The 13,496-nt window shown below is 36.9% G+C and overlaps 1 protein-coding gene across 2 annotated transcripts in view; it reads left to right on the top strand.

The window, feature by feature from the left end:
• CEP83 (centrosomal protein 83) overlaps nt 1-13,496 on the top strand; it is a 144,084-nt gene that overhangs the window by 123,195 nt on the left and 7,393 nt on the right. For both annotated transcript variants that reach the window (XM_037064687.1, XM_037064686.1), the window contains exons 11-13: nt 640-715; nt 2,596-2,753; nt 3,184-3,313. In XM_037064687.1, coding sequence (XP_036920582.1) covers nt 640-715; nt 2,596-2,753; nt 3,184-3,313 — 364 coding nt within the window. The remainder of the gene's footprint in view (nt 1-639; nt 716-2,595; nt 2,754-3,183; nt 3,314-13,496) is intronic.

Raw genomic sequence — 13,496 nt, 5'->3', positions numbered from 1 at the left:
TGTCCTTGCTCTGGAGCTCAGAGGGAGTGAATCTGGGTAAGTCTTTGGAGGGGGACCTTTAAAAGGAACTTCCAGGAAGTCTAGAAGTTTCTGGCTTCTACAGCCTCAATCCCTACTGGTTTTTATAGCCAGAAGTTTTGGATATTTATCTTCCTGGCACTGGAATCCTGTGTTGGGTGGCCCAGTGTGGGACTGGGATCCCTACCTCCTGAGATACCCCTCCTGATTTTTATCCCCCCCATACGTTGCTAGAGCACATGCCTTAGCAACACATTATGTGCTCTTCCACCAAAGACCATCTGCTCAGGCTGTTCCCTATGTTTATCAAACTTCTTTCCATCAATTTTAATCTCCAGGTAGTTTTCTCTCATTTCCCTAGACAGACTTGATTTCTCATCTTCTCTATGACCATAATTTTTAGATTTTTCCATTGCAAAAGCAGGAATTTATGTTAATTTTAGTTATATGTGAACACGATTTGACTGCCTGAAGTCTAAATCTTTATCATTTTACCTACCAGTTTTCAAAGCACAGTGCCTCGTGTTAGTGCAACGACTCAGTAAAAATGGTTCCCTAATTCAGTGAACCATATGGACTGTGGATCCTTAGTAATGTCTTTTGTTGGGTTATGATTTTCAGGTTAAAACTTCAACAGCAAATTGTGAACACTGAAAATGCAGAAAAAGAGAAAAATGAAAATTCTGAACTGAAACAGGTATGATGTTTAGCTGTATTTTGTAAGTGCTTTTTAAAACCTATATTCTGAATCTTTATTGGATTTTATATATAGATACTCTAAAAATCTAATCACTACAGTTGATGATGTATTGATGAACTTGATATGTAAAGATAAGTATTTAAATCTCTTTAAATTCTAATGAGCGTCTTTTGTTAACTGCTGTTTTTCTTAAGATGTTTATACATTGTGGCCCATGATGATTTTTTAAAATTATAGTTTAAAGGATGGTATTTTGATATTCTGAATTTTGAAAATTGAGCCCTGGCTGGTGTGGTGCCAGCCTGTGAACTGAAAGGTGACCAGTTTGATTCCCAGTCAAGGCACACGCCTCCATCGCACTGGGTCCCTGGTTGGGGGTGTGCGAAAGGCGACCAACTGATGTTTCTCTTGCACATCAGTGTCTCTCTCTCTTCCTCCCTCCTTTCCCCTCTCTCTGAAAATAACTAAATAAAATCTTTTTGAAAAAAGAAGAAAATCGATTTGAAAAATCATCTGGTTTTTAAGTTCCTTGTGTACTGGACTTGTAACTTCATATTTCTCATTCTGTGAGCTATTCTTCATATACCTTGGAAATGTGAGAGTTGTACTTTTGGAAGGGAGTTTATATTTTAACTAAAGTTACTTGGATTCAGGAAAGATTTATATATGCAGAACACTGAAAAGTGTTCTTTACTGAATTCTATGTTCTTTTTTGTTTAAATGGGTTTTTTTTCCCTTTGAGATTATGAAGTAGTGAGGATTTCAGTTTTTGGATTTGTATTTACACAGTAGCTGACATTGCTTTGCATATGAAGTTACAGTTTTTAAGTCTCAACCACAAGGGCATAATGTTTGATACTTCTCCGAGAGAAGTTATCTAGTATCATTGGCATTGGGCTTTCTGTCATCTAAGGAGAAACAGTAAGTTCCTTGGAGGTTGCTTGTTCAGTTAGCTGTGATGCAGATTTAGTATTTATAACCCCAGTTAGAAAGAAAGACTTGAATAGCTCTTCATGGAGAAATTCAGTCTAAAATAGAAATCTGAGACATACCATTTTACATTACTCTGCTGTCACTTACTCTTTGGATATATAGTCCTGTCTTACTTGGGTTTGCTACCATTAGGAATCTGGTTCCTTTTGTCTGTTGAGTCTCATAACTGGTTTTTTAATCCTGAGGCTCTTGATTCTCTGCTTCCAAAATTCTCTTAGAGGATGGCTATGAGTTAAAAGATAGTGAAAGAAAAACGAGGTCTTATGAGGAAGTGTTACTGTGTCCCGAGTGAAGATTATTTAGGTATAATTTAAAAGTGATGTGACTCTTCCCAGCCTGTTAATTTGTAACCAGATAATTACAGTCATACATGGAAGATATTGAGAGTTCTGTTCCAGACCACTGCAATAAAGCAAATAGTGCAGTAAACTGGGTCAGAATATCTTTGCTGGGGCGGGGGCGGGGGGTCTTGCCTTGAATCTGTAAAAAAAGGTACAAGATCTGCGAAGCACAATAGAGCAGAACACAGTAAAACAAGTAATGCATGTAGCTACTTTTCATGGGCAAAGGTAAAGGTAAATCTCTCTGTTCTCCTCTAATAAACCTTCTCCCCACTCCCAGGACCTCTTCCAGCCTGCTTATTTTTAGAAGAGAAGAGGACTCGGTGGCAGATTTAGGAATATGTTGTTGATTGTTTCTGGTTATATTAAGAAATGATCCTATGCTAGTGAAACCGAATGCTGCTGTGTATTGTTTCATTTCAGGGTGCCTTCACAGGCACATCAATTGGGTGGGTCATTTGTGAGGGAAGACGCATAGTGTCCTCTGCCTCTCTGACATTTTCTTAGTGCCCTTAACGTTTCTCTTCTTTCTTTTCTTTTAAGCAAATCAGTAGTTTGCAGATCCAAGTGACCTCACTTACACAATCAGAGAATGAATTGCTGAATTCAAACCAGATACTGAAGGAAATGGTGGAGAGGTTAAAACAGGAATGCCGAAATTTAAGAAGCCAAGCTGAAAAAGCACAACTAGAAGTTGAAAAGTAGAGTTTGCTTTTTTTTTAATGTACAACTATTTTTTCTGCTATGTTTTATATAATTATGTCAATAATGATTCCATGCTGAACGTGTTTTAGGAGCTACTTACAAATACCCTTTGACAATATATAGTGGGTCTGAGGCAATGCACTTTCTCTTTCTAGAGAATCAGCTTTATAGATTTTTGAATTCTTAAAAGAAAAAAAAAAGACATTTAGAGAAGACAGCCCTTTAAAATTCTCCCTGACCATAGTATTAAGAAAACCCTTAAAGAACAACTTCTTTATTCTTTAAGGAAACCAATACATTTCTTACTTCAAATATCTGTATTATTTTTCTGAATGCCTTATAGGTAGTAAGTTTGATTATACTTGTGATAATATTTGTTTAATCCTAAGAGTTAACATCCATGTTTTACATCCATACTTCCAACAGGACATTGGAAGAGAAACAGATACAGTGGTTGGAAGAAAAGCATAAGCTTCACGAACGCATTACAGACAGAGAAGAAAAGTACAATCAGGCCAAAGAGAAACTGCAGCGAGCTGCAACTGCGCAGAAAAAGGCAAGTGGTTCTCATTGAAGTGATTTCTACAGAGTAGAACATAATTAACTACTTTAGGAGAATAAAGTGTATAATTAAAACTGAGATTTTACTGATGTTTAATTGATATTTATACATGACATTTTAGCATTGTGGGATGCTAAAAGTAGTGTAACATTGAGATGAGAAAATAGCATTTACAAATGGGAATTCCAATGTTTTATAATCAAATATAAATGTTTGTGTGGTTGTTTCTCCCTGTGTATATCACTTTTCTTTCTTTCAGGCCAGGGAAGTACTGAGCTTTGTATGGGTATTGTTGGGATATCAGTGAATTTTCTTATTGCTTGGGATGATCTTAGAAATTCTACTTATACTTTCTTTTACCATTTGATGCCTAGAAGCCACTAAAGCCAGATGTGAGCTAGAGATCACTAGAAATTATAAGAACTGATTTGATCTTTCACAGAGCAATGTTTGTGTTGAGGTTTTAGAGATAAGTATCTTAAATATCAGATTCTAATTATTGAGGTTAGGGTTGACTTCTGTTGGAGCACAAGTGACATCCAGTGGTGAGAGAGATTATCAATTAATTGCAGGTATACCAGAAAGAGAGGAGATGATATTTTAAGAAGTCTGCAAAATAACCTTTTATTAATATTGTGATCTAAGATGAATTATTTTCCTACTGAAATATCTGCCAAATGATGGGTATGAGCATAGTAAATATTCATTTCACTTTTTAAAGTGTGATATGTGGCCCTAGCTAGTGTAGCTCAGTGGACTGAGCGCGGGCCTGTGAACCAGACGATCACGGTTCGATTCCCAGTCAGGGCACATGCCTGGTTGCAGGCCTGTTCCCCGCAGGGGTCAGTTCCCATCAGGGGATGCACGAGAAGCAACCATACATTGATGTTTCTCTTCCTCTCTCCTTCCCTTCCCGTCTAAAAATAAATAAATAAAATATTAAAAAAAATAAAGTGTGATATGTGGATTATGGTTTGAAGCCATAGATATTGTTTAGGCTTAACTAAGTGAATAATCGTGACCAAGAACTGTCCCACCACATAGGACACTGTGCTAAGGGCTTACAACTTTTGAAGTATTTATAATTTTAGGGCTGGGAGGAATTTAGCATTCAGGTANCTAAAAATAAATAAATAAAATATTAAAAAAAAATAAAGTGTGATATGTGGATTATGGTTTGAAGCCATAGATATTGTTTAGGCTTAACTAAGTGAATAATCGTGACCAAGAACTGTCCCACCACATAGGACACTGTGCTAAGGGCTTACAACTTTTGAAGTATTTATAATTTTAGGGCTGGGAGGAATTTAGCATTCAGGTAATTTTTCAGATTAGGAAACTCAAGTGGTAGGTAGCCAAGGTCACTTGACTAGTACAAATCATTGCTGTGACTAAAACCTATGCATCTTTCTATTCTCAGTCCTTTGCTTTTGGTGAGGGCACTATTACTCTTTTATTTTCCCATTTTCTTTGATTCCAAATACTTTACTGTTTTTGTGTTTATTGTTGGCATAGTACACATGAGTGTTATTTCTTGTGGCAAAATAATCACTATGAAAATAATTTTTTACATCAAACTCTCTTCCCCACTCAAGTTAAAGATATGAAAATTTTGGCTACAATATTAAATAAATATAATTCATAAGAGTGCAACAGACATTTTAGGTTCTTTAAAGAACAAAAATTATAACTGTTTAATGCAGGAAGACTAAAACAAGTCACCAAATTTTAACTCTAGGATAGAAAGCATAATTATTTAGAGCTACTTTCCTAGGAGAGGTTCTTGTAACTGGGGGATAGCAGCTTTATTTTTTCCCACGGGCTAGATTAAGGTGCCTCACTGTTTTTTTTATGACTCCAACCTTGTAAGTACAAAGCTTAGATCATTTCTGGTAAGTGTTTTTTGACAGAGTCTTTGCGTAGTGATATTTGCCGTGATGATTTGTTTGGAAAAGTTTGACCAGGTCTCTGGAGTCGGGACGTGTTCCCAGCTCTCTCTGTAGTTTCTCTCCACACAGGCGAAGTGTGGATGTGAGGGTAGATCTGGTGTGAGCGCAGTGAGTTGTGCTCTTCCTTTTAAGTCACTTAAAGTGACAGCTTATTATTTTTACTCAAAGATATGGCTCTGAAATAATTCTTGGTTAGATACTGTTATGAATTTTTTTTAATGAATCATAGTCTTGAAGTTGTAAAATACCTGTTAACTATGTTGTGCGGCTTGGTATTTACACTGAGGGGAAAATAAAAGCCATGATTCATTTCTGCCTTCAATGACCATATAACCTAATTGGAGAAATAAGATAATGTGCAATACCTAAAGAATATTATTAATCACTCCCAGGTGCACACAAATGTTTCAGCACAAACACGCCAGAGAGGAGAAAGCTTGAAGACAGGGAGGCCAGTTAGGAAGCTATTATAGTATATTTAACGTAGGTAAGAAGTCTGGAATTTGGGCTTGGGGTATAGGAATGAAGATGAAGGGTAACTTCTAGAAATATTCTGAAGAAAAAAAATTATAACCAATTGTGCTAAATAAGAAGAAAGAGAAAAAATGGAAGTATTTTATCCACAAGAGGGTACAATTAGAGTTATATAATGGAATTAAGAACATGTGTCATTTGAATAGAAAGAGAAGATACATTTGACTAAAAACATGTCAGACATGAAGTGATGGCTGTGTATCCATGTAGATATGTCCTGGACTCCTAAGTGAAGATATTGTGTAGATAACAAGAAATTGTGGGATGTAAGGCTTGGAGATGAGTCATTCAGATTAGAGATGTATAGACACTTGAGAGTTTGGAGATGATGGCAGATTTATAAGAGGACTGAGAACTAAGCCAACTTAAAAGAGGAGCTTGATTTACAGGAGAGTGGTCATAGAGGTAGAAGCTGTAGTGTGAGGTGGTAGAAGCCACAGGAAAAGGAAGGCCTCAGAGATATGTGGTCTTTAAGCGTGATTATGTAAGAGTCCTTGAGCCGTGACCAGTGTGGCTCAGCTGGCTGGGCATCATCTTGCAAAGCCAAAGATCACCAGTTCAGTTTCTGGTCAAGGGCACATGCCCGGGTTGTGGGTTTGGTCCCTGGTCGGAGCACATGTGAGAGGCAACTGATACCATTTCTCTCACACATAAATGTTTCTCTCCCTCTTTTTCTCCTTCCCTTTCCCTCTCTCTAAAAATAAATAAAATCTTTAAAAAAATAAAAGTGTTGGTTAGAAGGTGATAAAAGGGGAATCCCAGCTCTGATTCTTGTATCAATATTCTGTTGCTTTTTCTATTACTCCTTTGTGTCAGAATGTTTGGGACACTAAGGCATTCGTTTGACTATCCTGTGATTATATTAGACAGCTGAAGTCAAAATGAAAGTCAGTCCTTACAGCTGCTTAGCCCTCTGCACTTGCATGTCTTCCAGTAGAACATCATTCTTTCAGTCACTCAGGCTTCAGATGTTTGGTTCCTCCTGAAGGCCCCCTTCCCCCAAATGTAGTCAATAGCTGTATTAGCTTCCTAGGGCTGCTATAACAAATTACTAAAACCTGTGTGGTCTTTTTTTAATAAATTGCTTAAAACAATGGAAATTTATTTTATCATTGTTCTGGAGGTTAGAAGTCCAAAATCAAAGTGCAAGTAGGGCCGTGCTTCCTCCAGAGGAAAATCTGCTCCATGCCTCCCTCCTCGCTCTGATGGCTGTCAGCAGGCCTTGGTGCTTCTTGGCTCTTAGATACATCACTTCACTCTCTGCATCCACCTTTACAAGGTGTTCTCCCTGTGTGCCTGTGTCCAAATTTCTTTTTATAAGGACACCATCATATTGCATTTAGGGCCTCTCCTAATCCAGTTTAACCACATCTTAACTTGATTATATCTGTAAAGACCCTTTTTTCAAATAAGGTCACGTTAGAGTATTTTCCAGCACCACCAACCAATTTTCTAATACTCTGGACACCACCTGGCTATCCAGCAATTCATTTAAATTCTGATACTACGTCAGATTCCACAAGTTAAAGGTTTGGTCTCACGAGACTTCCCTCAGGTCAGATGCCAGTTCCTAAGCTCCCAGTACTTCTGACCAACTGGCTATAAGTTAGGAACTCATATGACTCTCTCCTTGGGTTTGATAATTTGCTAGAATATCTCACAGAACTTATGACAATATTTTACTTATATTTACCAGTTTACTTTAAGGGATACAAATAAGGAACACCAAGTAGACGAGGAGCATAGGGTATGCTGCGTAAGAGGGGAGGCGTGGGGCTTCTATGCCTTCATAGCGAATCAGTGTGTTCACCAACTTGGAAGCTTTCCGGGTCTCCTGGTGGGAGGGTTTTTAGGGAGATTAATCTCTATCCTCTTAGCCTTGGTCTGTCTGGTGACCAGCCCCATCTCAAGGCCCTCCAGCGGCCCCACCCTAAGTCACCTCAGTAGCCTGAACTCGGGTGTGATGAAAAAGGGCTGGTTATGAGGGACAAAAGACACTCCTCTCATGCTGGAAATTATTCCAAGGGTTTTAGCAGCTCTGTGCCAGAAACCCAGGACAAAGATCAAATACATTTATTATATCAGAGTTACAGTGTGAGGTTCTGAGTGGACAGGAATATTTGGGAGACACTGTTCAATCTCACACAGTCACTGGAGCATGTGAATTCTTCCTGTATGACGTCTCTCACATTTTCTCCTACCCCATTTCTTTTTATTTCTATTGCTAACATCCTAGCTTAGACTCTCTTCACTACAAGGTTTCTCTGAATTTAGTTAGCCAGTTTATTCAACAAATTTATTGAGTACCTGCTAGGTACCAGGTAACGTTTATTCAGAAATAAAGGAATACAGGAATACCAAAATAAAGACCCCAGTACTGGGGAGTTTACGTTGTAGTGGGTGGGAGACATAGAGTAAAGAAACAAATATGTAACAGGTGGAGGTATGTGCTGTGAGGAAAAAAGAAGGATGGGAGAGAATGCTGTTTTATGTATTTTATGTATGTGGTCAGGAAGGTTTCTCTGATAAAGTTACATTTGAGCAGAGACCTGAAAGAAAGGAAGGAGGATGCCATGTTTTCCATGGAGGGGAAGACGGTTCCAGACAGACGGAGTGTGAGCAAGTAAAAGAGAAAGTGAGCAGTCCGTTTGGTATGTAGAAGGAATAAGAGGAGTGGGTGATTCAGTAGCAAGGGGAAAACTGATTTGCAGGAATGATATCCTGTAATAGGCAGAAGGGTCTTAGATTCAACTCAGAGGTGGGAGAGATAGGAACACAGCGTATCTATGATAACTGGAAAAAAGACAAAATATATCATTATAAATTTATGGTAAATTGACAGAAGTAGTGGAAATGTATAGAGATTCTCTGCTGACTGCTGTTTTCTTAGTGCAGAAAGAATCAGGGTCATCAGCTCAGACTGAAGGATGGAGATGTTAGAGATTAGAGGGAAGAAAAGAAGTTATAAGAGAACAGTGTGAGTTAGGAGAGTGATTAGATTAGGGAAAGTTAGTGGGGTTGCCAGGTAGCACGAGGGTCCATTTGAAGTTGGTGGTGGTTGACACAAGGTAGACCAGTCAGCATAGTTGTGTGCTGGTCAACTGTGTTCAGTTGTATAGGTCCAGGAATGGTCAATAGAGAGTTATGTTTAACAGGGTCAGAGTTTTTCCAGGTGAGTTTGAAGAGGGAGACTTGGGTCAAGGTAATGAGGGTGTCTGTAAAGAAATGATTATAGGGAAGGAATCTAAGACATTTATCAGGTCTTTTAGTCAACCACCCAACCAACCAATGTTCTTACTGCATTCTAGCTCAGTTCCTGGCATACAGTAAGTGCTCAGTAAATGGTGGTTTCTACACTGGTGGGCATGAGGACAACATTGCCGGGAGCCCAGTCTTCAGGAAGCCTATTTCCAGGTGTACCTCTTAAGGGACAAACTTCAGAATCTATCCTACACACTTACACCATATGAATCTTCTCAAACTGCTTTTTTACACATTTCCCTGCTGGGAAACCCTCTTCCAACCTAGAGATGTTGAATCCACATCTCTATAGAATTAGATTCTCCTTAATTCATTTTTTATCCTTTCTAGAAAGCATGCTGTCTTGACTTTGTACTTACAGACTGGAATTCTCTTCAGAAATCTCTATATTTTATATCTCCTCTTTCTCTCTTTCTCTGCATATGTGTATGTGTTCCATTAAGATTTGTTGATAATGCCTGGCTGGTGTAGCTAAGTGGATTGAGCACGGGCCTGCGAACCAGAGGATCACGGTTCGATTCCCAGTCAGGGCACATGCTTGGGTTGCAGGCCACTTCCCGGCAGGGGACACACGATACATTGTGTGTCCTCGGCAGAGGCAACCATACATTGATATTTCTCTCCCTCTCTCCTTCCCTTCCCCTCTAAAGATAAATAAATAAAATATTTAAAAAAAAAAAGATTTGTTGATAATGAAAGTAAATTGTATTATATTACAGTTTAAATGAGCAATACAAATGGAGAAATATAACTAGACTTTAAGATTGCAGGTTTATATGGTCATATAATAATGAAGTATTGAGGATCACCATATTCAAAATGTCTTCTATTAATTGAGGTAAAATAACTAAAAAGAGTGTATGCTTTTGCTAATGGAGTTATAAGATACCCTTACAGACTTTAGCAAATATGTGGGTCAGTTCTCCACATGAGAATGAGAAGACTTGGATATAAATATTTCTAAAAATATCCACATGAAGGGTGGAGAAGAATCAGCTACCTTGGAGCTGTGGGAAACCTAGAGAGGTGCACAAGGCATTTGGGTTGCTTTTCCCATAGAGCTCTCTTAAAAGAGACAGCTAAGAAGTGAAGCAAAACTTCTGATGACCTTCCAGGCTTGAGGAACAAAAATCGAAGTTCAGAATCTGCCAGAGAGGGACTCAGGTTCCCTCTCAGGTGTGCTTTGGTTGGGACTCTTGAAACAAGGGCATGCCTGGCCTTTCATGTACTGACGCACAGCTTCAGGTCATCTCGGCCTTTATAACTAGATTATTTATCCATATGGCTAGTGTTCCTAGCTGCCCAAAAGACACATGTAAATCTACCTTAAGGGAAAATAACACTGTAGGCTTTAAGTTACTTTCCCAATTTTTATATGTAATATGCAGCTCTAAATAAAAAATATAGAGACCAAAATCCAAAACACTGACAGTACTGAATACTGGCAAGTATTTGAACAACAGGAACTCTCATTCATTGCTGGTGGGATTACAAAATGGTACAGCCATTGTGTACCATTTTGCAATTCTCCGAAAGCTAAACATGGTCTTAACTATGTAACCCAGCAGTCATGCTCCTAGGTATTGAAATGAGTTGAAAACTTATGTTCACATAAAAAAACTGCACACAAATGTTTATAGCAGCTTTATTCATCATTGCCAAAACTTAGAATCAACCAAGATATCTTTCAATAGGTGAATGGATAAAAAAATCTGTGTTATATCAAATAATGGAATATTATTCTGTGATAAAAAGAAATGAGCTATCAAGCAACCCATTCAAAGATATGGAGGAACCTTGAATGTATATTGCTAAGTGAAAGAAGCCAGTCTGAAAAGACTACATTCTGTGTGATTTCAGCTATATGACATTTTGGAAAAGCCAAAACTATGGAGACAGAAAAAAGGAATTTGTAGTTACCAGGGGTAGTGGCATGTAGAGACTAGGGATGAACAGGTAAAGCATGGGAATTTTTAGGGTAGTGAAATTATTCTGTATGATACTGTAACAATGGGTCCAGGACACTGTGCATGTGACAAAACCCACAGAACCATACAGCCCAGAATGAAACATAATGTAAACTGTGTATGTTAATTAATAATAATGTATCAATGTTGGTTCATCAATTTTAACAACTGTACCACACCAGTGTGAGGTGCTAATGGGGAAACTGAGTTAAGGGAGAGAATATATGTGGCCTTGCTACATCATGTTAAAATTTTCTGTAGATCTAAAACTGTTCTAAGTCTGTGAATAATAATAATAATAATAATAATAATACCCAGCCACATAACAAAATAAGATAACATCAAAAATCAAGAGAAACAACAGCCAACACACAGACCCTTCTGTAAGGAGATCTAGGTAATGGAATTACCTGATACAGCCTTTAAAATGACCATGTTGTATATGCTCAGGAATAAAAGGAACGTTTCAGAATTGTACCAGAAAACTGAAAAGCTGGTTAAAAAAATGGTAAGTTTAGAACTAAAAAACATAACTGAATTATGAACTCAGTGGATAGATTTAACAGCAGGCATTATCATCACCAAGATATGAGCAGAAATCAATGAAACAGAAAATAGAAAATAGACAAAATCTTAAAATGCTAAGAGTTGATTATTCTTTAAAGATTGATGAAATTCATAAAGCCTTAGTCTGATTCTTCCCAAATTCCCCAGAAATAGGTAGCTAGGTGTGTAGGTAGGTAGGTAGACACAAATGAACAATATCTTGAATGAAAAGAAGGATATCACTATATATATATTACAAATACTAAAATAAAAGAATATTATCAAAACAACTATGCTAATTAATTATGCAGTTTAGATGAAATGATGAATAAATTCCTCTAAGAACATCTTAACAAATAATTCTTAACAAATAATTCTTCTAGTTAAGAAGAATTAGAAAGTCTGAATAGACCTGTATCTGTTAAGAAATGGAATCCTTAATTTAAAACTTTCTGTACAGAAAATGCCTGGTGCATTTGGCTTCCCTGATAAATTCTTCTAAATACATAAAGAGGAAATAATACAATTCTTAACACAAACTCTCCCAGGTAATAGAAAAGAAAATAATCCACACTTATTTTTTGAGGTTAGAACCCAATATAATTATTATCAGGAAAGAGAATTATATCACAAACTTAGATGTAAAAATCTTAAATATTAGTAAACTGAATCTAGTGATAAATGAAGATGGTAATATATCATGAGTATGTAGGGTTTAGCTTAGTATTATAAGGTGGCTTCACATTCAAAATTGACCATTGTAATTCAACACCCTAGTAGAACAAAGAAGTATTGTGATCATCTTAATAGACACAGAAAAACAATTTAATAAAATTTAACACTTTTTCATGATAAAAACTACTCAAATAGGAATAGAAGAGATATTTGTATCTACAAACATCATACTTACTGCTTGAATATTCATTGCCTCCCCCTACCCTGCCAAGTTCAGGAACAAAGCAAATATGTTCACTATCACCATTTATTTCAGCATTTTATTGGAAGTACTAGCTAGTGTAATAAGCCAAGAAAAAGAAACAAAATGTATAAAATTGGAAAAAAGGAAGTAAAATACTCATTCACATATGATACCATTATATATGAGTAAAAATACAAATCTATCAAACTATTAAAGTTAATATGTGCAATTTAAAGATTGCTGGGGAAAAGTCAGGTAACAGAAAACATCAGTTATCTTCTTTGGTTATCCTATTTATTTTTTATTATTTCTAACAATTCTGTAAAGATAACTAAATTTAAGTGTTCATGGATGCATTTACTATACTTGCCATCTTAGGCTATTACAGAGCACAAGAATATTTTTTGTTATATTTGACATATAACATATTAGTTTCAGGTATAGTGATTCAGTATTTGGATAAAATAAAATATCAAGAAGCTACTTGATTTTTGATGGGGTTACATCCTGTTAAACCCATTGTAAGTTGAAAATATCAAAAATCCAAAATGCATTTAATACATCATAGCTTAGCCTAGCCTACCTTAAACATGCTCAGAACAATTATATTAGCCTTCAATTGGGTAAAGTCATTTAACACAAAGCCTATTTTATAATAAAGCGTTGAATCTCATGTAATTTATTCTGCATATTGCTTCTACACCATTATAAAATTTAAAAATTATGTGTCAAACCTTTGTAAGTTGAGGGCCATCTGTTGTGGCGTCATCACTGCAGTAAGTCAAGTTAGCACTCATTGCCACACATAGTTATGAAGTTTTCTTGTGATGAGAACTTCTCTGTGCTGTACATACTTCCTTGTGACTTATTTTATAACTAGAAGTTTGTACCTTTAACCCCTTTGACCCATTTCATGTGCCTTCTACCCTGCCTCTGGCAACCACCAAGTCTGTTTTCTGTGTCTGTGAGTTCGGGACATCTTTTGCTTTGCTTTTGTTTTA

The sequence above is a fragment of the Sturnira hondurensis genome, unplaced genomic scaffold, assembly GCF_014824575.4.
Source record: "Sturnira hondurensis isolate 20B ecotype Veracruz unplaced genomic scaffold, ASM1482457v3 Scaffold0015509, whole genome shotgun sequence".
Taxonomy (NCBI): domain Eukaryota; kingdom Metazoa; phylum Chordata; class Mammalia; order Chiroptera; family Phyllostomidae; genus Sturnira; species Sturnira hondurensis.
The sequence above is the reverse complement of the archived record's forward strand: the minus strand, read 5'-3'. Positions and strand labels throughout refer to the sequence as shown.